This window comes from Dendropsophus ebraccatus, chromosome 10 (assembly GCF_027789765.1).
Source record: "Dendropsophus ebraccatus isolate aDenEbr1 chromosome 10, aDenEbr1.pat, whole genome shotgun sequence".
Taxonomy (NCBI): Eukaryota; Metazoa; Chordata; class Amphibia; order Anura; family Hylidae; genus Dendropsophus; species Dendropsophus ebraccatus.
This window is the reverse complement of record NC_091463.1, coordinates 98,907,873-98,932,030: the sequence shown is the minus strand read 5'-3', so window position 1 is coordinate 98,932,030 and position 24,158 is coordinate 98,907,873. Positions and strand designations below refer to the sequence as shown.

Genomic DNA, 24,158 nt, shown 5'->3' with positions numbered 1-24,158 from the left:
GATTGTTTGATAGATAGATGATAGGAGATAGATAGATAAATAGGGGATAGATAATAGATAGATAGGAGATAGATAATAAATAGATGATAGGAGATAGATAGATAGATAGATAGATAGGAGATAGACAGATAGATAGATAGATAGATAGATAGGATAGGAGATAGGTAATAATTAGATGGATAGATAATAAATAGATGATTGATAGGAGATAGATAGATAGATCGCCCTGTTGCCCGGTATTCACACTATTCTATTTTCTCCTCTATATACGGTTACTATCATTGTGCAGACTGCGAGCTCCCATCATGCACGGCCGCAGCCTCCTCCATGTTGTTCGTGGCCTCACTCGTCTAATGAGGATGAACTCCCCCGGTGTGACGTGATTAAGAACATCACAGAAGAGCGGCTCGGTAATGACTATTAGATGGCGCCGTCTATCACCCGGATTCCAGGCTATTTGTTCTAAGGTGACAAGTACTTCAAGCCCCTCTAAACATGTAAATGTTTGCAAGTGTCAAAGTTAAAGGGAAATCATCAAGTCGGAAATGTTAATCCGATTCAGAGCGGAGGAGCCTTCCGGATCCCCTGGGTATAGGCCAAGGTACTTAACATGCAGCGCGCGCCTGCTATACGTGTTCTCCAATACCTGATGGTGTCACGGAGTTCACTACATGGAGACAACTTTCCAGAAAATCATCTGGATTTTTTCCTTCAGCTCTACAGAAAATCGATACGTGATGTGAAGACTTGTCAATAGGCGTCCCCCAACCATCTGAGCGAAAATATCTTCACCCTGGTGGCTTCTTAGAAAGCCTCCATCTCATCACCATAGTCATTGCATTGTTGTGCGGGAATCTTGTTGGTTTGGGTCAGAAGAATTAATAATAACCAGTTTTTTAGACGGTGGTTCTACATACTATAAGTATCTGTCCTCTGGCTGCCATGTAAATGATAGAACGCCACATGTAAGGCCGAGGTCTGTGGACTCCTTCAGGCATTGATTTTGAGTATAGAAAATTCTCAAGGTTTATAGAAATAATTGGGCATATTTACTATATAACCGTATTGCATTTGGGCCAAGCTTAGGATAAGCGTCTAGGTGCGCTCTAGGTTTTTATTCTTAAAGTGACTCTGTACTGGTATGTAGCCGCCTCCTGCCGGTACCGCGTTGTTAAGGTCCTCACACAGTGCCCGATTCAGCCCTTCTGGTGGTGCCGGTATTTTGAAGAAAAACGACTTTTATTGCTGCAGCATGGCGGAGAGAAAAGTCAGTCTGGTGTGGCCTTAAGCATCCGCGCCCTAGGCCTGTGATGGGAAAAGGGCACCAAAGGCCTAGGGCACGGACGCTATAGGCATATTGACTTCTCACCCTGCCACTAGGCTTGATCGAACATCTGAAGAAGCTAGGTTTGATCAAACTCCTGGGGACAGTCTGGAATTCTGGGATACAACCTATTACCTAGGCTGAATCCCGGAATTCCATGCGGGCCCTGGGATGTCTCCTCCTTCCGCACGGACCGTGAAGACATCAGCAATCAAATGCAAAAGGTCCGGCTAGGTTTGAGTTAGATCGACTGCAGCACCTCCACTTCTGAGACAAACACATCTCGGCAGTGACAGTCCGCTCAGTCAATTACTGACTGACTGACTGACCGAGGCAAGACATTGGTTGAGTAGGCGTCATCTTTACAAACTCATTCTGAACTCTGCAAGAAGGTCGGTACAGAACTCTTCACAAAGTTCAGAATGAATTTCAGTTCAGAAGATTAATTCTGTTCATCTCTACTTGTGGCAGTTGGCATTGGTTCAGGGTTAGTGTCTCGGACTGGCCCACCAAATGACCGAAGATCCTCCGGTGGGCCCCAGCTTAGAAGCCTACACCAACACTGACTGACATGTCTTTTCTCACTGGTTCTATATTGGTTGTCCCCCAGGATTATTTCCTCTGTTGAAACCCAGATACCCCAGTCTGACACTGTTCAGGGGTTGACAGTCCAGGCCATATGGAGTATAGGAGGTGATCAGGTAGAGATAGAATTAAAGGGGTTATCCACTGTTAGAAAAATGTGGTCACTTTCTACTAGAAACAATAAGACTCTTGTCTCCAGTTCAGGTGCGGTTACAATTACACTCTATTTACTTCAATAGAACTGAGTTGCAAAATCTGCACCCAAACTGGAGACATGGGTCATGGTTTCTAACACTTGATAACCCCTTTAAGATGTCAAGCATAGGTCGAATATACAGGATATCAAAAGTGTTATATAAAAGTAGGCTGAGCCACCTTAAATAATAGGTGTTGTAGAGATAAGATGGGGGAAGGGGGCTGTAATCCATGAAATGTATGAAAGGTCTAGGCCAGCCAGAGCAGGAGATGCTCCTCCGGAATATGCAGAATGTGCGAATTCGGCAACGTTATACCAACCTAAACACTCTGCATTTGATTTACTGCAGTTCGATGCTGCCTTAGGAAGCCTCTGTATCCATGTTTTCCAGAACTCCCTAGAGGCGGCAGCCACACGAAATCAAACGCCATGTTAGGGTTTTGGATAACGTTGCCGAACCAGAACATTTTGACTCAACACTACTCCAGAGTGGTTCTCTATTCTGGAACATAGAAGAGCTCCAAAGCTCCCAGGACATACAGATTAGAGCTATCCTGGTGATATGGACCCTTTGGGCTAGTGGCACACACAACTTTTTTGGATAACACCCCCTGCAGTTACAGTTTTTGATTCACTTCATTGAGACAAGGCCATGGTGGTTAGACCTCTCCTCCCTCTATACTCCCTGTTCCTTTCAATACATTTCTGGCTTTGGCTCAAAAAACCAGCATCAAAACATCTGAAACGCATTTATCAACCAACTCTTAAGTGTTTTATAATTGGGGGCAGTCAAGCTAAGGCGATGGCAGTGGAAGACGAGTGTAGGCATAGAAAGACATGACCTTGGATGACCTTGCCTTAAACCCGGAGGTTACAAAGCAACGACTCAAGACAAATCTAAAATAAAGAAATGAGATATTCCAGTCTAGAGAACAATTCATATTATTCCACATCGGCTGAAAAGTAATGACCCTAAAAGCAGGGATTTTTTTATTTTACATTATTAAAAAGTCTTTGGTGACCTCCAGGAGTCCGTCACATCGGCAATGACTTTACAGACAATATAAAGTTAACAATGGGGTTACTTAAAAGGAGAAGTGCCACATCGAGTAGGATTCGGATGGAATAAATCATTGAACATAAATGAATAATCACATCATTAATTAGGTTTAATTGTGTATTATCCTCTCCAGTAACAAGGTCCTTCAGTAATCATGCGGTATGAAGTGCTAATAAAAAATACCGCCATCACAACAAGGTCAAGGTTATCATGGATTGATGGCGTCTGAAGTTTTATAAAGTTGTAAGTTTGAGATGATTCACTTTATGAAATGTAAAAAGTGATGTAGTAGGAACATCGGGGGTCGGAGTTGCCCCTTTCTCCTTAGGGGGTCTATAAAAGTGAAGCATTACTTTAATACTCAATACCTGCTGTGATTTCTGGTGCGGATTGTACTTTAGAGACCAGAAACTAAAGATGTGAATACTCAGAATTAGTGTTGAACCGACCTGTTCGGGGTCATCGCCATCTGTGGAGTCTGAAAAAAAAAACACAGATCCAATAGACTTCTATTGGTAATCTGCACCATAATCACAGTACACACTAGGACATGTTCTATTTTTTTTTTTTTTTTTTGTATGGATTGGGGATAGAACGGACTGTGTGAATAGCCCAATAGAAATCAATTGGTAATGGGTACAGTTGCATTAGTGAGTGATGATTAGGACTTATTTACACGTAAGCTTTAGTGGAGGGCACCACAGAATCTGTGCACTATGCATCACCCGGGTCAAAAGATTTACAGGAATTTAAGTGGCAGTTCTATGCATTACCACATATACTCCTATGAAGTTGTTGACCTGGGGTCTCTGTGCCACCAATTTTTACCATTCCCACTTACACTCACTAGCCCAGACGACCTGCACTCTGTGGCTGAAAGAAGTGTAAGAGGTAAGGCTGCGCACGTCCACTCGCAATACTTATGCAGTATTCGTCAGAATGGGCGTCCTATATCTGGCCCAGCGAATGTTTATGATGTATGCCTTGCTTCTCAGTACATATTTTATATGTTGCCATAGCATAGGGCACCACAAAAAGTAAGCTGCTCCATGCACCTTCCCAAAGAGCACTAGACTGACAACGTGGCACACATGATTCCAAAATCTACATGTATGTATCCTACTATGGGCCAGATGACAGGGGCGATAAGTTATGTTATTATAAGAATGCCTGTCTGGAGGACCTATCCTGTCCCACATTGCACAGACCACATATTAATTTGAATGGGCAAAGTGTAATGCTTAATTTCTCCTGTGGTGGCGCTGCAGGAAAAGTAAAGCTGCCTTTTGTGACTCACCTATCGACAATGAACCCTTCTAACAAAGATTGTCCAAGGCAGTAAACCCCTTTTAAAGTGTTGTCTCTACAGTTCGACGTGACCTATGGTTCTCTACGTTGGACATCCAGGCCACCCAGCGCGAGCCTTGTCTCTTCTCGCCAAACCATAGCACCTGGGACCTCATCATTGGACTGACCCTCTAATTCTACGTTTACACGGAGCAATAGTTCGCCCAATCGATCGTTTAACCATTTTGAAGCAACGATTTGGTTTTTATAACGATCAGTGTTTAGACGACTAAATCGTTAGAAAAATCGTTATTGCGATTGTTTTTAAGCCCATCTTTTAAGGGTAAATCGGTGAAAGACTGTTTACACGAAGTGATCTGCGAAATTTTCAGCAAACGACGGACGATTTAAGAACATGTTGAAAGATCAAAATGAACGATTTCTCGCTCGTCGTTTGATCGTTTGCTGTGTTTACACAGTACGATTATCGCTTAAATGCGATCGTTTATGCGAAAATGTAAACGATTATCGTTCTGTGTAAACGCAGTATAAGGACTTCATATACACCGCCTGTAGATCTAGTATCAGCTAATGATAGAGGATATGAAGCCTTGCACAATGCAGGTTGCTAATATTTTGGCCAGATAACCTCCAAACACTAAAGGTGAAATAAAAAGATTTGGCTATTCTGATGGCTTCATCCCGTGTCAGGAAGGCCTTCGGGCAGTGTTCTTCTTCCTACGGCTCTCTGGCTGTTACAAAACTACAATTCCCATCATGTTCTCACGGCCGAAGGACATTTAACACCACCGTCCGCTGTCAAAATAGTGCGTATAGCTCAGGGATAAAAGAGGTGGAAGCGATCCTGTCCGTGTAGGCATGGCGTGAACGTTGAGTTCATCTCTCAAAAGAAACTGATTGACGGGCCAGAGTGAAATTACGTAGGAGGCATGAGGATAAAGTGCCATGGATGCATACCATTAGATGCAATAGGCAAAACAGCTATTATAGTCAAAACACACACGCAAAAAGACTGACCTTTCATTGCCTAAGGGCACCAACTCTAATCAAAGTACATAATAATAATATGTGGTTAGAGCTAATGTCAATGTAAGTGGCAGATCAAATAAACACATGGCTGCGGGCAAATCGGATGGAAAAGAGACTTCTTATCTTAATTGTTTAAAATGTTGCGGTTTGATATTTAAATATTCAGATATCAAATTAGAGGCTTGGGGAACATTGATTTCTGCTCGGTGAAAGCTTCGCTCGTAAACAGGAGAATACATTGACCTGGGAACTCGGTGGCGAATAAATATTGCAGCCAACGTGGCCATTATCTCTGATCGCTTCTCATATCCTACAGATGAAGGATTGCTGACTTTGTCCTTATTCTAATCATTGCGCAAAAGTTTACAAGCCCCCATTCTTACTATAGGCTTCAAAAGAAACTATGGGCTCAGTTATGACCTTCACAGGCGCCCAAGGGCACGATCACCCAGACTGTAGCCTGGTATCAGGATTTATCAAAATAGACTAGTCTATAGAGAGAAATTAATTGGGGAATGGGGGTGCGGGGGTCCTGGTATACACTGTACAGTGTGCTGAAGAATTGGCATCTTATCTGTATTCCTCAGGTTGGCACAATAATAACGATATTCTATTTTTACAGGTTTTCGTGTTTTACTACTTAAAAATATAGTCACCGTTTTTCTGACTCCAAGAACTTTTTTTCTTTTCTATAAAGCTTTGTGGGGGTTAATTTTTGCATCACCATTTGTAATTTTTATCTTTACCATTTTGGCCAAGATCAATGGCACCAATGACCCTACTGAAGATCCGAAACCCGGGACGATGTTACCATTACAACATCTGTAAAAGTGGTCATCTCATATCCTAAAGATGGCTTCCTGGACCCCTGTGGCCTGCTTGCAGACACTAGAGGTGGTCAGGGAACCAAAAATAGCCAAACCATGGAGTAAAAAAATTAGCATAACTGATTTTTTTTTGGGGTGTAATTGGTGCGGCCCCACGAGCTACACTGTTTGTGTAAGTTCGGAAGTTATAAAAAATTAAAAAAAAATAAAGAATAGCTCATTGCTATGCAGTCTTGTGGGAATACCCCTTTAAGGTTGGCCACATCCGAAGGTTCAGCTTCACCACTAACTTCCATCTGATCCCTGATTCAGCCAAAACAAAGCAGTAACAGAATACAAAATTTGCCATTTTTTATTTATTACTCATTTTCAACCACTTAGGCAATGTTCACACAACATAAGTTTTGTTTTAATCACGGCTGCTGTTGCCAATTTGCAACAACGGCCGTGATTAATGCAAAATCTTGCGAGGACTGTATTTAGATGGAATCCTAGCCGCAGTGTATACACATAGTATGGAGGAAACCTCTATGGAATCACGACTGCATTAAAGTTGACAGATGCCACCAAATTCAGTGACTTTGGCCAATTGTGCTGGACGTTGTAAGGGCAAGATAGAAGTTATAATTTTGTATTGGCTGGAGAGCCACAGGAACAATGTATTGTAGAACACATTAAAGTTGTTTGAGACCACTAGAGATGAGCAAACCTGGAGCATGCTCAAGTCAATCCGATCGTTCGGCATTTGATTAGCGGTGACTGCTGAAGTTGGATAAAGCCCTAAGGCTATGTGGAAATCCTGGATATAGTTATTGGCTGTATCCATGTTTTCCAGACAACCTTAGAGCTTCATCCAACTTCAGCAGCCCCAGCTAATCAAATGCCGAACGTTCGGGTTCAGATCGATTCGAACCCGGTTCGCTCATCTCTAAAGACCACCCATTCCAGTGGGATTGATCAAGTGCATAGTAGTGGGGTTCCCGCCTCTTTCCATAGGTTTCGGGAAATGATTTATTCCTTTCTTCCCATAGAATACCTATGCAAGAACATGCATGTGGAGGAGGAAACCAAAGGAATAGCCATTGGTAGACCGCCATTAGCTCTCCCCTAGGACGAGGTTGCAAAAAATTTGTGGCTGGATTTTTGCAGTTGTTGCAAAGTTACTTGCTTGCCGTCCCACTACATCCTTGTAGTTTTCTCAAGCGTTCAGGTGGTCATATTGTCCTGGTCATGGTGAGCTTGGGAGTCCAGATCTTCGAGCTTGTCTCTCTGGAGATATCACTTTAACGTTAACTGGCTTTTACTACCAGGAAAAGTGATTCAACGTCAATTGACTTTAAATGAAGTTCTGAGAAATGGTCGTATTCCTGAGACGTAGGTATCTAGTAACTAGATGACGGGATGTAGCGTGGTGAACATGATATCTCTGGTATAACGTCTTCTCCAGGGCCCATTATGTAACCACCAATACTATCACAGACCACAATGGGAGGACGTTACGTAGGATGTGGATACGTTCTCTGCATCGCCATAATGTATGAATGGTTCGCCATTGTTTTAGGCTGGGTTCACACTACGTTTTTGCAATTAGTTTTTTTCATCCATTTTTTGCAAAAAACTGATTGAAAAAATGGACGCATGTGTGCATCCATTTTGAACCAGTTTTCCAATGAATTCCATTACAAAAAAAAAAAAAAAAAAACAGATTAAAACGGATCAGGTTTTTTTTTTAATGGACACAAAAATGAGAATTATATTGGAATTCAATGGAAAAACGGATGCACACACATGCGTCCATTTTTCCATCCGTTTTTTGCAAAAACGGATGAAAAAAATGGATTGCAAAAGTTTAGTGTGAACCTAGCCTAACATAGAATATTTGGATCATACTGTATTGTAAGTGTGGGACCCTAAATCACCTGGGTGCTGCATGGTCTACGTGGTCTCAAACTCGTGTCCCTCCAGCAGGTACAATTCCCATCATGCCTGGACGGCCAAAGCGTTAGGTGATGGGAATTGGAGTTTTGCACCAGCTGGAGGTCAGGTGATCACTTTGTCTAAATCCATAGAGCGTTAGTAGATTCTATTTCTCTGTGTGATGTATTTGCTTTCACTCTACAGACCCGATATCATGCTAACAATCCCTTCTCCATTGCTTTTTCCATCTTTTCCTCTAAAAATGGTTTCTTGCAGAATTACACCTCCTAAATTATGTCACTCAGACGCCTCCATTCGGTCCCCTGGGTAAGTGGAAGCAATAACCCCCCTCCCCCCATGGCTGAAACCCTTTGCTTGGCCTGAATACAATCCCGAGCATCCAGTCCCCCATGGCTTCATGTCTCTTGGCTGAGGAATGCGTGCGGCCCCCCTCCCCCGTCATCAGCAGAACTCCGCTAACTTCCCGCTACGCTGACACTACTACTTATTTGGTTATTAAGGAATACTTCAGGAATGAAAGGCTTTTCTGGCAGCACAGAGAATTGTATTGGCCCAGCTAGACGTGAATTCCTGTCTGAGCCGTGTTGGGGAAATATAATGGCGCTCAGTCATGATTCACTTAAAGGTAATTTGGGTAATTGTGGTCTAATTGTTGCTTGTTCCGTAATGAGACAAAACTCTGCAGAGTTGTCCCCGCGCCTGGTTAACATCCGGAATCCGTCACCTATTTCAGTAATTTTCATCTACTCTATGCAGTTGGTTCACGGACTCAAAGTATAATACAAGTTGATTTAAAGGGAAACATCAGAGAACATAAAAAAAAAAAAAAAATAACTGGTGTCAGAAAGTCCTAAAGATTTGTAAATTACTTACTCCCAGTACTTATCAGCTGCTGTATGTGCTGCAGGAAGTGGTGTATTCTTTCCAGTCTGACACAGTGCTCTCTGCTCCCACCTCTAGATCAGGAGAGGTTTTCTATGGGAATTTGCTACTGCTCTGGACAATTCCTGACATGGACAGAGGTGGCAGCAGAGAGCACTGTGTCAGACTGGAAAGAATACACCATTTCCTGTAGGACATACAGCAGCTGAAAAGTACTGGATGACTGGAGATTTTTTAATAGAAGTAACTTACATATCTATATAACTTTCTGACACCAGTTGATTTGAAAACAATTTATTTTCTCTGGAGAAACCCTTTAAGAAACAAAAGTCATAGCAACTCCTATTGAATTTAGGAAGTCAATAGATGGGACGGCCACACAACAACAGGAAGGAACCAGATCAGACTTCAACTCTTCCATTGCCAGAAAGAGGAAGCAGAAGACCCTCCAAGTCATACGCCCATGCTAGAGACTAACAGTCTGGATTTACATGGATTAGTGGAATCATTAGAAAATCCCAGATTGAATATAAATTTGGATCAATCAAACAGGATGTAACTCAGGATCAGTAATGTAATGTATATACACAGTGACCCCACCAGCAGAATAGTGAGTGCAGCTCCGGGGTATAATACAGGATGTAACTCAGGATCAGTAATGTATGTACACAGTGACCTCACCAGCAGAATAGTGAGTGCAGCTCTGGAGTATAATACAGGATGTAACTCAGGATCAGTAATGTAATGTATGTACACAGTGACCTCACCAGCAGAATAGTGAGTGCAGCTCTGGGGTATAATACAGGATGTAACTCAGGATCAGTAATGTAATGTATGTACACAGTGACCCCAGCAGCAGAATAGTGAGTGCAGCTCTGGAGTATAATACAGGATGTAAGGATGTAGGATCAGTAATGTAATGTACTCTATGTACACAGTGACCTCACCAGCAGAATAGTGAGTGCAGCTCTGAAGTATAATACAGGATGTAACTCAGGATCAGTAATGTAATGTATGTACACAGTGACCCCACCAGCAGAATAGTGAGTGCAGCTCTGGAGTATAATAGACTCTAGAAAATCCTTTATATAATACAAAGTGACAAACATTTCATGTAAGAAAATGAGCCTGTGTATTATAAGGAGTTCAGATATTAGACATAAAGGATGTATTTCCGGTAAATAGCCTTTATTACATTACCAGGCTGGATTTCCTCTATGAGCGGCACATTAGTCACATCTCAATAACAGATGTTCCTTGACTATTTGTGTAGACTGGAGCAGACGCACATTAGTATTACCCACCCGGCTCTGCACGGCGCTCTACCTGATAGCGTTTGATGGGCATTTTCAATCTAAACATCAGAAGGAAGGAAATGAAGCACGCTATTTCCACTGCTGTCTGTCCGTCTATCCTGTAAAAGCCAATAATTACCGTGTCTTCAGATATGAAATCTACATCAGACACCAACCACCGAGAGCAAACAAGACTCCCGCCTCTGATACACGCTCCAAAGACTCCCACCATCTGAGTCACAGGAGCCGCAGATCGGGAAGAGGATATTTTTAGGTTAAACCTTTTTTTTAGTTCGTCATTTCAGGGCTCATTTTCAAAGACCCTATAAGGGAATTCTGAGGGTCCTTGGTTTACGAGCCTCATGTCTTGGGTGGAGAGTAGTCTCCCAATGAGGTCTTGATGTGAGGACATCCCATACAGAGAACAGCTATGGCAATACCTATTGCACTGTAATTCTATTCCGTCCCTCCAGCCATGATACATAGCAGGGGTAGGGAACCTTGGGCTCTCCAGCTGTCGCAAAACTACAACTCCCATCATGCCTGGACAGCCAAAGCTTTAGCTTTGGCTGTCCAGACATGATGGGAGTTGTAGTTTTGCAACAACTGGAGAGCCAAGGTTTTCTATCCCTGATATAGAAGCTTTAGAAGTTTTATGCAAAATGGAAGATAAAGCCCACGGGGTGTTCTTATTGACTGCAAAAGCCCAGTAATGTCCTCAGAGTAGTTGTTTACATGCAAGGATATAGGTGTTAGCAGAGGAGGAGCTGAATATTGCTAAGTAGAGATAAGCACGAATCAAGCATTTTCCAGGCGGATCTTCCGGCATTTGAATATCGGCTGAAGAAGTTAGATGCCCCCTAGGGAGTCCTGGCCGTAGGCTATATCCATATTTTTCAGGACTCCATCCAACTTTGTCATCCACTGGTATTCAAATGTCGAGCACTCCGACTCAAACCATGCTCATCTCTCTCTATTGCTGAGCTTTTGCAGTCAGAGATCGCCCCCTAGGCTTTTTCTTCTAAACTGGATCAAGTGTCAAAACTTTCTAACTTAGCTCAGGAGTGACAGATTGAATTTAGAGCTATATTGAATTTAGAGGGGACATATTGTACACTGCCGACTTTGGCTTAAAGGGGTTATCCAGCATTAGAAAACATGGCCTCCCCTGCACCTCTCTGGTCTCCCGTTTGGGTGCAGGTTTTGTAACTCAGTTACATTGAAGTGAATGAAGCTTAATTACGAATCACGCCATAACTGAAGACAAGAGCGGTGCTCTCTCTGGAAAAAAGTGGCCGCGCTTTTCTAACACTGGATAACCCCTTTAAGGATTTTTTTTTCTATAAAGAGCATGCAAGTTCTCATTAAGCAGTTATACCTCTCGCCCAATGCAGTAACCTATTGATTTTTTTTTTAATTCAAATATTTGTATATTTCTTCCCTTGGAGAGATGTGTAAATGAAAAATACAAAAATTAGAACGAAAAAATGCAATAGGTTACTCCTGCGGGGTGCAGTCAGTTACCGGCATACCGCCAGAGCTCTAGTTCGTCTTGCAGAAAACTATTGCATTTTTTCGTTCCAATTTTTGTATATTTCACTTACGCTTCTCTTCAAGGGATGAAATAAACAAAAATTTGAACGAAAAAATTCAATGGGGTAACCAGGCACCTTCCGCTCTGCCAAATAGAGGGCACCTGCTTAAATGCTCGAGACTCCCATTGATTTTAATAGGGTTTTCAAATGCTCAAGTAACAAGCACTCAAGCATTTTAGTGTTTGCTGAACACTAGTTCTCACCATACTCAAATACATTATCACAACGTGGTATCAAAGCTCTCTTAGGGTATGTTCACACTGGGGGATAGGTGAGGAATGGAGTTGGTGCAGAATTCGAGCAGAAAGGGGAAATTTAAAGCCCCAATGACTTCTATGGGATTTCTCCAGCAGAATCCGCCCAAAGAATTGACATGAACCGTGGCGGAACATTCCGCGTGTAAATTCCGCCGTGTGAACAATAGATAGGAAATCCCATTGAACACAATAGGACATTGCTCTGTACATATTTTACAGGCCGAATTTCAAGCGTAAACCATCTTTTTTTTTTTAATCAGATTTTTTGAGTTTTGTTTGACCTGGTTATCAATTGCTATTCCTGCCCAGGCATGATGGGAATTGTAGTTTTGCAACAGCTGGAGGGCCGAAGGTTCCCCATCCCTGGTTTAAGTAGATACTTAATAGGGGTTTCGCCAGAGATAGTTAAGATTCTATATGTCAATTAGGGTTTTATCCCCCCCCCCCAACCTGCAGATTGTTCCCCTTTAAGGGGCACATATTGCAGTTTTTAAGGGGGTTTCATGATAAACAAAGGAGATGTTGGGGAAGATTATGCTTTCATTTAGATTTCTATAGCATTTGCTCTTGTGTTTCTAGTGTCAGGGAGGGAAAAGCGGCGCATTGTGGCAATTTGCATGTGAATGTGTTTATGTAGCCTCCGTTTGCTGATGATTTATGTTAGCAAATTCCCTGTTAATAGATGCAAATGGAATGCATGGCTCCATACTACTCCCCTCGTATCCCATTAACATATCTATGGCATATGTAACATGAAATCGCATAGAGAACTATTCGATCCCTATCAGGGAGGATTTGTTAAGTCTATTTTTATACGGGTAGTAAACAACAGCAAAAGATGTCTCCATTACCGAAGATATAAGCGCGTAATGTGGGACTGCGATATGCGGAAAATGACAACGAGAATGATCGGGGCCAAAGATCAACCACTACAACTAAAGAAAAACTCAGATAAAAGACGGTTCTCTGCATTATTATTACCAATTATAACATTCTCTGAAATATTTGCTGGCTCTAAGTGGGGGTATATGTGAGATTCGCAGCTCTACGCTCTTTAATAAGGATGTTTTCCATATACAGAATAGATACTGACGCGTCAACAAACTTCTCATATAAGAAGCCAATTTAAGAAACTTGATGTGATATCTTATCAGACAAAATGCTTCCTTTTTCAGTTATCAGACATCCCCCCCTTTGACCAACTTCTACACTGTCCTTGACCTTATCCTGTAAGTAGCTCAGGGATCAAATTACAACCCATACAAGTCTATGGAGTGGGTAGGACAAGCACAGCACTGGGGACACACAGAAAGAGAGAGATAGCTGAGAAACAACAAGTGGAATACAGTCTGGCCCCCTAAGTGGGGATGCAATACACACTTTTCCCTGTTGGGGGGGGGGGGGGCATTATACTTACCCTCCTGGGCTCACATCTCCTCTCTTCACCAGACCCAGCACACAGTGTGTGATGTGGTCTCTGCTCAGCCAATTAGTGATTGAGGCAGGAGATCACTGCAGCCACTGATTGGCTGAGGAGGAGCACAGGAGCCACATCAAGCACTATGTGAAGGGTCTGGTGAAGAGAAGACATGAAACCAGGGGGGTAAGTACAATGCAACACAACTCCACTTAACCTCCCGGGAGCCAGACTGTACAACCTAGTTAGTTCAAAACCGATTCAGGTCAAACCGAACCGGCCACCCAGTAGTTCACAAACTAGACAAGCCAAACTTTTTAAAAGTTGTCTTATCTCTAGTTATAAGATGTTGGGACGGTTGACCTGTTTGATCTTCGCCCAAGCCTCACTATACAGTAAAGTCTTTTACCAGTTCTTGATACATGTTTAAGCCTTTATTATCGATTATCCAGTAAGAAATAAGTAGTCTTTTATAGAAGGAGAATCCCTCCGAATGGTCTCCTCTGGTGGACCCAAGGAACCCCACTAAGACACCAATTGCTCCGTCTATCAAAGCTTTCTCCTTAGAAATACTTTTTGATAGTGTTCAGACATAGAAAGTCCCCGAGACTGTCAGGATAATAGACGCCATTAGAAGTAACATTACCCAAGCTACCTGGAGGGTTTTATATTTATATAGAGAATTCTCTTTTCTTACAAGAGAAGTAGCTGAGCGAAGCTCCTTACAGAGCGCTTAGAAAACCTACACTGCGCTTTAGGAAATCTTTATTTTTATAGTGCTGCATGAGGTTGATGAATGTTCTCTTATAGAAGGTGTCACGCATGTTACACGTATCGTTTCTTTATTGCATTTTCTTATGAAACTAATGCGTTATTGCTGTAGGTATAAAATGGGGGGACATGTTTGTATAATGTCGGTGCATCAGCTTATAAGGCTTGAAATTCCACTCTAATTCCGCTCTAATTCTTCTTCTATTCTGCCCGAGATAAATAAGGGAGGTATTTCAAGCAGAAATTTTTCCTCTTCAATTCCGCACCTATTGCTCAGTGTGCAAGGGCCCTAATATTATTAATTTCTCACTTTTTTAAGCTGGCAAATAATCCATGAAGTGGTTAAAAAAGTGTCAGATTCTTTTATTTTTAGTATTTTACTTGGTCTAATTGCATTTCCATAATTGGAACAGTATGGCGTCCGTGCCACCTTAATTATGTATTAGACACATTTTTTTTATTTTCTTTTTAACATGTTGTGAAGAGGTGCGGTTTAATGGGAGAAAAAGAGGAATGGCTTGAATGCAACATTGTGAACCAAAATGACACCACACAGCAGAAGGCACTGTAATCGATCCGCAAATCCGTTGTTGGGGTATGTGCACACTGAGGAAATTTGATGGAAAATTCATTGCGGAATTTGCCGCGTGTGTCCGCACTCCGCCCGTGTCCTAGACTTCATTCTATGCACGGGCAGATTCCTTCATCCATCCAAGCGGCGAATTTGGCAAAGGATTTTCCATCACATTTCCTCAGTGTGCACATTTCCATATACAGGGTAATGTGTGGCCAGCAGACAATGATATTTTACAGAGCCTGATCAGCTGATGAAAGTTTTTGCTCACTAGCCCTATTACGCAGGGTGTTAATCAGCTGATGAAGACCCTTGCAATGTAAATATGACGCACAGTATGGTCATAAAATTTACAATTGGGTGACAGGTAATTGAGGATTCTCGCTGTCACCCAAAACAAGTGTGGAGAACCTATTGATGAAAATTCCCCAAAGTTGCCACTTAGGGTAAAGTAGACCGATACGGACTAAGATGTCCATTGGCTGGTTTACAAAGTAGAATAGACTCAATAACATGTTAACAATATAAAAAAAGTATATTTCTGTAGACTTCTTGTATGTGGGTCTTTACTTCATGTGTTTAGGAGAAGGACTGATCCCTATTTCAGCTGTATATAAATCATGCAAATTTTGCCTGACAAAATATTTTGAGTCTTTGTTGTGTAGACTAAACACCTAAAAAAAACTATTTTCTGTTTCTTTCTAGCAATTGAGGTCAACCTCCAAAAAGCCCTTGCAGAAGCCTCGGAGACCTGCACCCAAGAATGCCTCATCCTCGGCCACTCCGATAACTGCTGGATGCCACCGTCTCTGACCCAATACCAGCAGTCTAATCCGCCTTTGCCGACCTTTGGATTCCAGCAAGGTTGGGGAAGAGGTGCGAGGCCAGACGGAGTACATACCCTCGGAAGACCTCTGCCCAAGGAAGATAGCGAAAAGGGGGCATCTCGACCCCAGTTCTACAACACATGCGAGAGACATTGTACCATTGAAGATCCTGTCAAAGTTATTCCCTTGGCAAATTTTACCCCATGTCAACAAGCACCAGCTTCAGGGAGTAATTCTAAGTTTGTACACGAGCACCAACTCTGAAGTGTATCTAGTAGCTCTTTCTGTGTATACTTGTGCGTCAGATGTACATAGTCACAGCTTAATACTCCATAAAAAAACATATGTAAGATACATAGGAGTGTGAAACGAGCTACATTGTATATATAGAACACCACATCTAATGACTGAAGTAAGACTAATGCTATGTATTGTATGTTCTTAAAAGTGTCACCCACAGCCATTCCATTAGAACGCTATTCTTCCATAAAATCTATGGGTTACGATTGAGCCGGTCGTCTTTTTGAGGGACCTAAATTAAATGGTCGGGTAGCAAAAAGCTTTGTTGTTGGTGGTTCCTGCAGCTAGATATCCTCATCCCTGAAAGGGATGGCCAACCATCTGCCCCGATTATCTCATTTCTTATAGGTCATCCCAGTGGAAAGCCAAATATTATTTCATCCATAAGGAATGTGGTGAACCTGATCTAAGGGCCCCATAGCACTGCCCGGGGGCTGCTTTTGTGGTACATACATCCAGGATAATGCACACCATTAGTGTTGAGTGGAGTTGACGCTCAATAGTGCTTTTCAAACGTTCTCTAAACCAGAACACTCAGCATTTGACTCCCGGGGTCTGTAGAATTTGGATGCAGCCCTAAGGAGTTCTGGAAAACATGGATACAACCATTAGCTTCTGTAAATTCATGTTTTCATGGCAGCCTTGGGGCAGCATCTACACTCTCCAGATGCCGGGAGTCAAATGCAAGCTGTTCAGGTTCAGAGAACATTTGGAGAACAGTGTTGATCGGCAACTCCACTCAACACTACTCACCATACCTCTAAATCAGAGATGGGAAGCCTTTGGCCCTCCAACCGTTACAATATTACATTTCCACCATTTTATCATGCCTGTATAGCCAAAGGCTAGGATGTGGATGGGAATTGTAGTTTTGTGACAGCTGAAGGCCAAAGGATCCCCACCTCTACTCTAAATAAATGATAGCCGCTTATATGACCGCCACAAGGAGTGTAGATAACAGAGCCACTGCAAAGCTGGAGGCCAGACGGTCCCATAGAAGAGGTCAGAACTATAAAAAGCAAATTGATTTAAAACTAATTAAGTTTGTTTAGAATTTCCCACAAAATATCTAAATTCAAAACCTTAGAAGTAAGTTTCCGATAAATGGTTCAAAATGAAGAACAAGGCTTCCCCTAAGGTTAGGCTTGTACAGTATTGGCATTAAAGAGACTGAAAGGAGTTCACTTCAATCCACGTTCTAATCCAACGTCCAATTTTATAAAATTGGACCCAAAGCAAATTTTGGGATTTTTTTTTTTATATTTGTCCCATGTAAATGAACGGTCAACAAAGCCACATTCCTATTAGTCGAATTTCACCCATTAGCTCTTTTGTATATATACATATATGAGCCTTTCACACTCATTCCTGCTAAATAAACCAAGGATTTTAGTATACGACAGATTATACATGTACTAGCATTGCTATTCGTTAAACCTAAATCAATATATTGTGTAGAAAATGGTCCATTTCTATGGTTGCTATAGTTTTATGTTACACAACGACTAATTACCCCAAACAGCAGCTTCTAGTATCCCTATAGGTACGGAGGCGGTCCGGTAGGCACAGGGCACCATGGTTTACATCACTATTTAGTTTCTATGTTGTATATAGTACATTACGGTTGTCTTTTTTAGAGAATTACGACACTGTCAGAATAGTAGGTCGACGACTAGCTTTTAGTTTCTGTAGAATTTCTGTAAAAAAAAGTCACTTATTTAATGGATTTATGAAAAAAGTGGAAGAGAATTTTCACGATTTCTTTATTCTTCATTTCTGCAATATTCAACCTTTATTCATTGGCTTTATATAACGTGCGATACGTTCATATAACAAGGATGCAAATTAGTTGTTCCATCGTGGGAAACTATGAATATTAAAACAAGCGCTCACAAATTAAACTTATTACGTTTTGAAGTCATTTTGGTTAAATTAATTTACGGGGCTTCTTCTCTGTAGATCCAGCGGCCCCGACTGCATAATAGATTATATAGAGGGATATGGAAATGAGGATCCGTTAAACCTTTCCAATAACAGATTTGCACACTGGACATAGTTGGTGTAGGGATCGGTATTATTAGCTGAAGTAGGAGCAGGGATCTACAGGCTACACCGAGGACCTCATGGCCAGCCATTATTAGTGTTGTTGAGTAGAGATGATCGAACATCGGAAAATCTTAGGTTCTATAGAATTTGAACCTTGTCGAACCTTCCGCATTTGATTCCCAATGCCTTCCCATTCCGTGGGGAAAGGGGAGACAGCCGGGGATGCCTGGAATTCCGGGATTTAGCCCATTACCCAGGCTGAATAGCAGAATTCCAGGTGGTAACCGTGCTGTCTCCTCCCTCCCCACAGATGGGGAAGGCATTGGGAATCAAATGCGGAAGGTTCGACAAGGTTCAAGTTCTATAGAAGCTAAGATTTTTTGATGTTCGATCATCTATGTTGCTGAGGTGTCTGCTTGTAGCACAATCAGAACTTGTATACCCTACTTTTACAATTTGTAGCCAATTCAGAAGACCACTCAATACAGGGTATAAGTCATCCCAGCACCTATCACTAGAGAAGCTCTGGGCTAGGCGCTTCACTCTAATTCTAGTGAGACTGAGATCGTATCAAGAGAGGGAGTGAAGAACTTAGCCGAGCACTTGTCCCAACTAATGATTGGAAACACCACACAATAGGAGAAATTGAAAGTGTTTCTTAGACAGTGTCAGGACCTATTCAAGCATTGTTAGTCTGTCCTTTGATATCTATGGAGTTCTGACTCCTAACACACCTGCTGATAATCTGCCTGAATGGTCTCATACAAGAGCCCTGGCCACTTTATCACCAGAGACAATGCCATAAAGACCTAGAATGTCTAAGCAGTGATGAGTACCTACCGCCTGACAAGACTGCAACAATATCCATTGACTGTCAAAGTGGTGGTCACTAGAGAAGTGAGGAACTGGAGCTAGAGTCTGATCATTTAGCATTTGAATACAGGTGGCTGAAGAACTTGGATGCAGCCCTAGAGAGTCCTGGAAAACAGGGATACAACCATAGGTAGGCTGTAGTCATGTTTTCCCAAACTCCCCAAATCTGCATCCTAGTTCTCCAGCCCCCAGTATTCAAATGATGAAAAATCTGACTCCATGCATGCTCCAGTTGTGCTCATCTCTAGTGGTCACCACTAGGCTTGATCGAACATCGGAAAAATCTAGGTTTGATCGAACTCGAACCTAGCCAGACCTTCTGCATTTATTTGCTGATGTCTTCACGGTCCGTGTGGAAGGAGGAGACATCCCGAGGACCGCGTGGAATTCCAGGATACAGCCTATTACCTAGGCTGAATCCTGGAAATCCAGGCGGTCCCCGGGATGTCTCCTCCTTCCAGCAATTAAATGCAGAAGGTCCGGCTAGGTTCGAGTTCGTTCGAACCTAGCTTTTTCCGATGTGCGATCAAGCCTAGCCACCACTACTCTCAAGGGGGTATGAATATGGGGCTTTATACATTAGGAAATGACCACTCAGTTGACAGTTTCAGCCTTCATTATCATATTAGACTTGGACACCTAGAAAAGTCCTACTCAGTGCTGGTGTCAGCATTTGGCATAAATGGGCACATGCCAGGGATAAGTCTGATTGGATCCCTAACGTCATTCGAGGCAATGGTGCTCAACATACTAACCATAATAAAGACAAAGGGACCATTAGGAACCGTCAACTAAGGGCCTACATACACCGAGAATATTTTCTGGCCAATGGCTCAATAGCCCAAATTTTATCTAATTTTTATTTTATTTCAATAGCTTACAGCTTCACGTCAATAAAAGTGACATCACAGTTCACTCTCGCACTCATCATTGATGGGGCCCCTTACCATCCCCAAAGGAAAGGGAGTGTCTCTATTGTTCCCAAATACTCACGTGACTTCAAAGATGGGGTCTCCTTATCAATGGGGCCCCTTCCCAGTCCCCAGGGGAAAGGGGGTGTCTCTATTGTTCCCCCATCCTCATCTGACTTCAAAGCTTCATCAATATTCTAAAAATAAAAGCTTTAAAATTGTCTCCAAGAGACGGAAGAAACAGAACAATCAGAATGATTTAGTCCTTAAACTCTCCAGCTTGAACAATAAAGAAATTGTGCGAATGCCGGTTGGTAGGTTTTTTCTGTGTAAGCTTCTTAATGTAACCTAACAATGTAATTTACAAACAAATCTCTGTGTAAAACGCTGTAATTTACCCGCTTGTCGCTTCTAGGAAACTTCCACTTGTCGAAAGATCAAAATGAATGCAAAACCAGCTTTTGTTTCTCTCTGTGCCAGACAAATATAAGTAGAGTTGCCTTTTTTTCTTTTTATATTGTCCCCCACTGTAAGTTTTTATTTTTAATGAAATGTTTTTAATTGTGTAAAAATGTAAAAAAAAAAAAAATACACTTATGGTAACGGTTTAATCCGAAAAACCTGAAGATCTCCAATAAAAATGTGTATTTTGCCCCCTCTCTCTTCTCATATCCGGGATTCTCATGTGGCACTCAGAAAGTTGCATGTACTAACTAGACATAAATGTTAATTCTTATGAGACTTGAATACATTACCTGTAGTCTTCACTTCAGATGTCATGTTCCCCTTTTTAACTGTGTTTCTATGTCAGCAATAAATAGATGTTTAAAAAAAAATGTTACCTAGGAGTTTCTGGACAGATCTTGCACACCGTCTTATTATTTACGAGTCATGACAAATGAGAATGATATTGTATCGGTAGTAAATAAAAATTGCTGCAACCTTTCGAATGAACAGACTACTGTATATATCACCTTTATTCCGTTGGCTTCTATATTCATGACTGGTTGGGAGAATATGCAAAATGGTTGCAAGGTTGTATATCATTTATTATTCTGCTGCATCAAAAAGAAAAAAAACAAAACTTAGAAATTATATATATATATATATATATATATATATATATATATATATATATATATATATATACACACACACACACACACACACATATACACTCACCAGCCACTTTATTAGGTACACCATGCTAGTAACGGGTTGGACCTCCTTTTGCCTTCAGAACTGCCTCAATTCTTGGTGGCATAGATACAACAAGGTGCTGGAAGCTTCCTCAGAGATTTTGGTCCATATTGACATGATGGCATCATACAGTCAGGGCCGATTCTGGGGTCTCCGCCGCCTGAGGCAAACCGCAGGCGGCCGCCCCTTCACTAGCTCCCGACCCCCCCCCAGACCACAATGCGTACCCGGCCGGCACCCCCGTATACAAAGAACACCCCCCACCCCCACCCCGCGCTCCAGCTCTGCATCCGCTCACCTGTCCTGCCGCAGCACTCCCGCAACCAAAGCTCACCGCTGTCCCCTGCCGCGCTCCCGCGCCGTCAGTCAGCGGCTGTCATCGCCGCCATCCCGCCGCCAACGATAACCGCTGTCCCAGCTCATCGCGGCCCCCGCTGACCCCGGGCACTCACGACTTGCTGGAGGACCATGAAAGCTGTTGACAGCGCGGGAGCGCGGCGGGGGACATCGGTGAGCGTTGGTGGCGGGACCGGACGGCTGCCGCAGGACAAGTGAGCGGCTGCAGGGCGGCTATCTGCCGCCCCCTGCATGGCCGCAGAATCTGCCGCCTGAGGCGGAATACTCATTCCGCCTCATGGCAGAAGCGGCCCTGCACACAGTTGCCGCAGATTTGTCGGCTGCACATCCATGATGCCAATCTCCCGTTCCACCACATCCCAAAGATGCTCTATTGGATTGAGATCTGGTGACTGTGGAGGCCATTTAAGTACAGTGAACTTATTGTCATGTTCAAGCAGAAATCGAGACTCATCAGACCAGGCAACGTTTTTCCAATCTTCTACTGTCCAATTTCGATGAGCTTGTGCAAATTGTAGCCTCAGTTTCCTGTTCTTAGCTGAGCGGAGTGGCACCCGGTGTGGTCTTCTGCTGCTGTAGCCCATCTGCCTCAAAGTTGGCCGTACTGTGCGTTCAGAGATGCTCTTCTGCCTACCTTGGTTGTAACGGTTGGCTATTTGAGTCACTGTTGCCTTTCTATCAGCTGGAACCAGTCTGCCCATTCTCCTCTGACCTCTGGCATCAACAAGGCATTTCCGCCCACAGAACGGCCGCTCACTGGATGTTTTTTCTTTTTCGGACCATTCTCTGTAAACCCTAGAGATGGTTGTGCGTGAAAATCCCAGTAGATCAGCAGTTTCTGAAATACTCAGACCAGCCTTTCTGGCACCAACAACCATGCCACGTTCAGAGGCCTCAAATCACCTTTCTTCCCCATACTGATGCTCGGTTTGAACTGCAGGAGATTGTCTTGACCATGTCTACATGCCTAAATGCACTGAGTTGCCGCCATGTGATTGGCTGATTAGAAATTAAGTGGTAACGTGCAGTTGGACAGGTGTACCTAAGAAAGTGGCGGTAAGTGTATATTATATATATATATATATATATATATATATATATCTATATATATATATATATATATATATATATATAATACTCAAGACATTCCTCACTCCTGGAGGTTGGGGTTTAACAAATTGATTCTCTGATCTCAACATGTTCATCACAAATGATCTCTAAAATCATCTGAACTTACATTTTAATATTCATAAAAGTTATAATAAAAAAGACAATGAAAAGCAGGATTATAAGGTAAGACTATAATAATGCCACCCATCCTATTAGAGTCTGATTATTATAATACTGCTCCCTATATACAGGGATATAACTACTATAATACTGCTCCTATATACAGGAATATAACTACTATAATACTGCTCCTATATACAGAAATATACTATAATACTACCCCCTACATACAGGGATATAACTACTATAATACTGCCCCCTATATACAGGAATATAACTACTATAATACTACTCCTATATACAAGGATATAACTACTATAATACTGCCCCTATATACAGGAATATAACTACTATAATACTGCTCCCTATATACAGGAATATAACTACTATAATACTGCTCCTATACACAGGAATATAACTACTATAATACTGCTCCTATATACAGGAATATAACTACTATAATACTGCCTCTATATACAGGAATATAACTACTATAATACTGCTCCTGTATACAGGGATATAACTACTATAATAATGCTCCCTATATACAGGAATATAACTACTATAATACTGCCCCCTATATACAAGAATATAACTACTATAATACTGCTCCTATATACAGGGATATAACTACTATAATACTGCTCCTATATACAGGAATATACTATAATACTGCCATCTATGTACTAGGATACTGTATACTTTGGAGATGAATATAATTATCCTTCTTATTAATTAGGCTTTCTGATCAGCTGCTATATAGTAATCCCGTTGGGGCTCTGGCCCAGTTTTATGGCGTCCTATCACCAGTCAGCAGTATTGCGGCCATATCACACTTTTCGGTGGCCGGTTTGTTCACAATAACTCACTCAGCAATCTGAGACTCGGGCTCCACTGACAAGAATTAATGTGTTGGCTTCTCCTATAAGAACGTCATTGATCGAGCTGAGTGAGCGAGGTGGGAATGTGATCGTTCTCCTCTTTTCTGCGGTTCGGTAATTCTCATATTTGTGATTTGGGGAATGAATCACCAATCAATTATTAATTATGGGCAGTAATTATGAATAACCCAACATGACATGGAGCCATGTACGACAGGGGGGATGGAGATTGTCAGAATCAACCATAATAAAGGCCAAAGGAAGAAAATGAATAAATAAATAATTTAACCCCCTTTCGCTGCCAATGACAGTACACAATGTGGCCACAGATCACTACCATCAGGGCCGGCCTCAGGGTAGACGGCGCCCTGTGCAAACTGTGGGACCTCTGCTGACATACAGCTCATATAAATCCTACAGCCTCCCCCCCCCCAGTCATACAAACAACTACTCCTCGACCCCCCAGCCATACAAA

The 24,158-nt window shown here is 42.2% G+C and overlaps 1 protein-coding gene across 3 annotated transcripts in view; it reads left to right on the top strand.

Annotated features, from left to right (window-relative positions):
• Nucleotides 1–18,349, top strand: part of PCDH11X (protocadherin 11 X-linked) — a 953,301-nt gene extending 934,952 nt beyond the window's left edge. For all 3 annotated transcript variants that reach the window (XM_069985681.1, XM_069985679.1, XM_069985680.1), the window contains one exon: nucleotides 15,764–18,349. In XM_069985681.1, coding sequence (XP_069841782.1) covers nucleotides 15,764–16,149 — 386 coding nt within the window. In that variant the 3' untranslated portion in view covers nucleotides 16,150–18,349. The remainder of the gene's footprint in view (nucleotides 1–15,763) is intronic.
• Nucleotides 18,350–24,158: the final 5,809 nt, after the last annotated feature.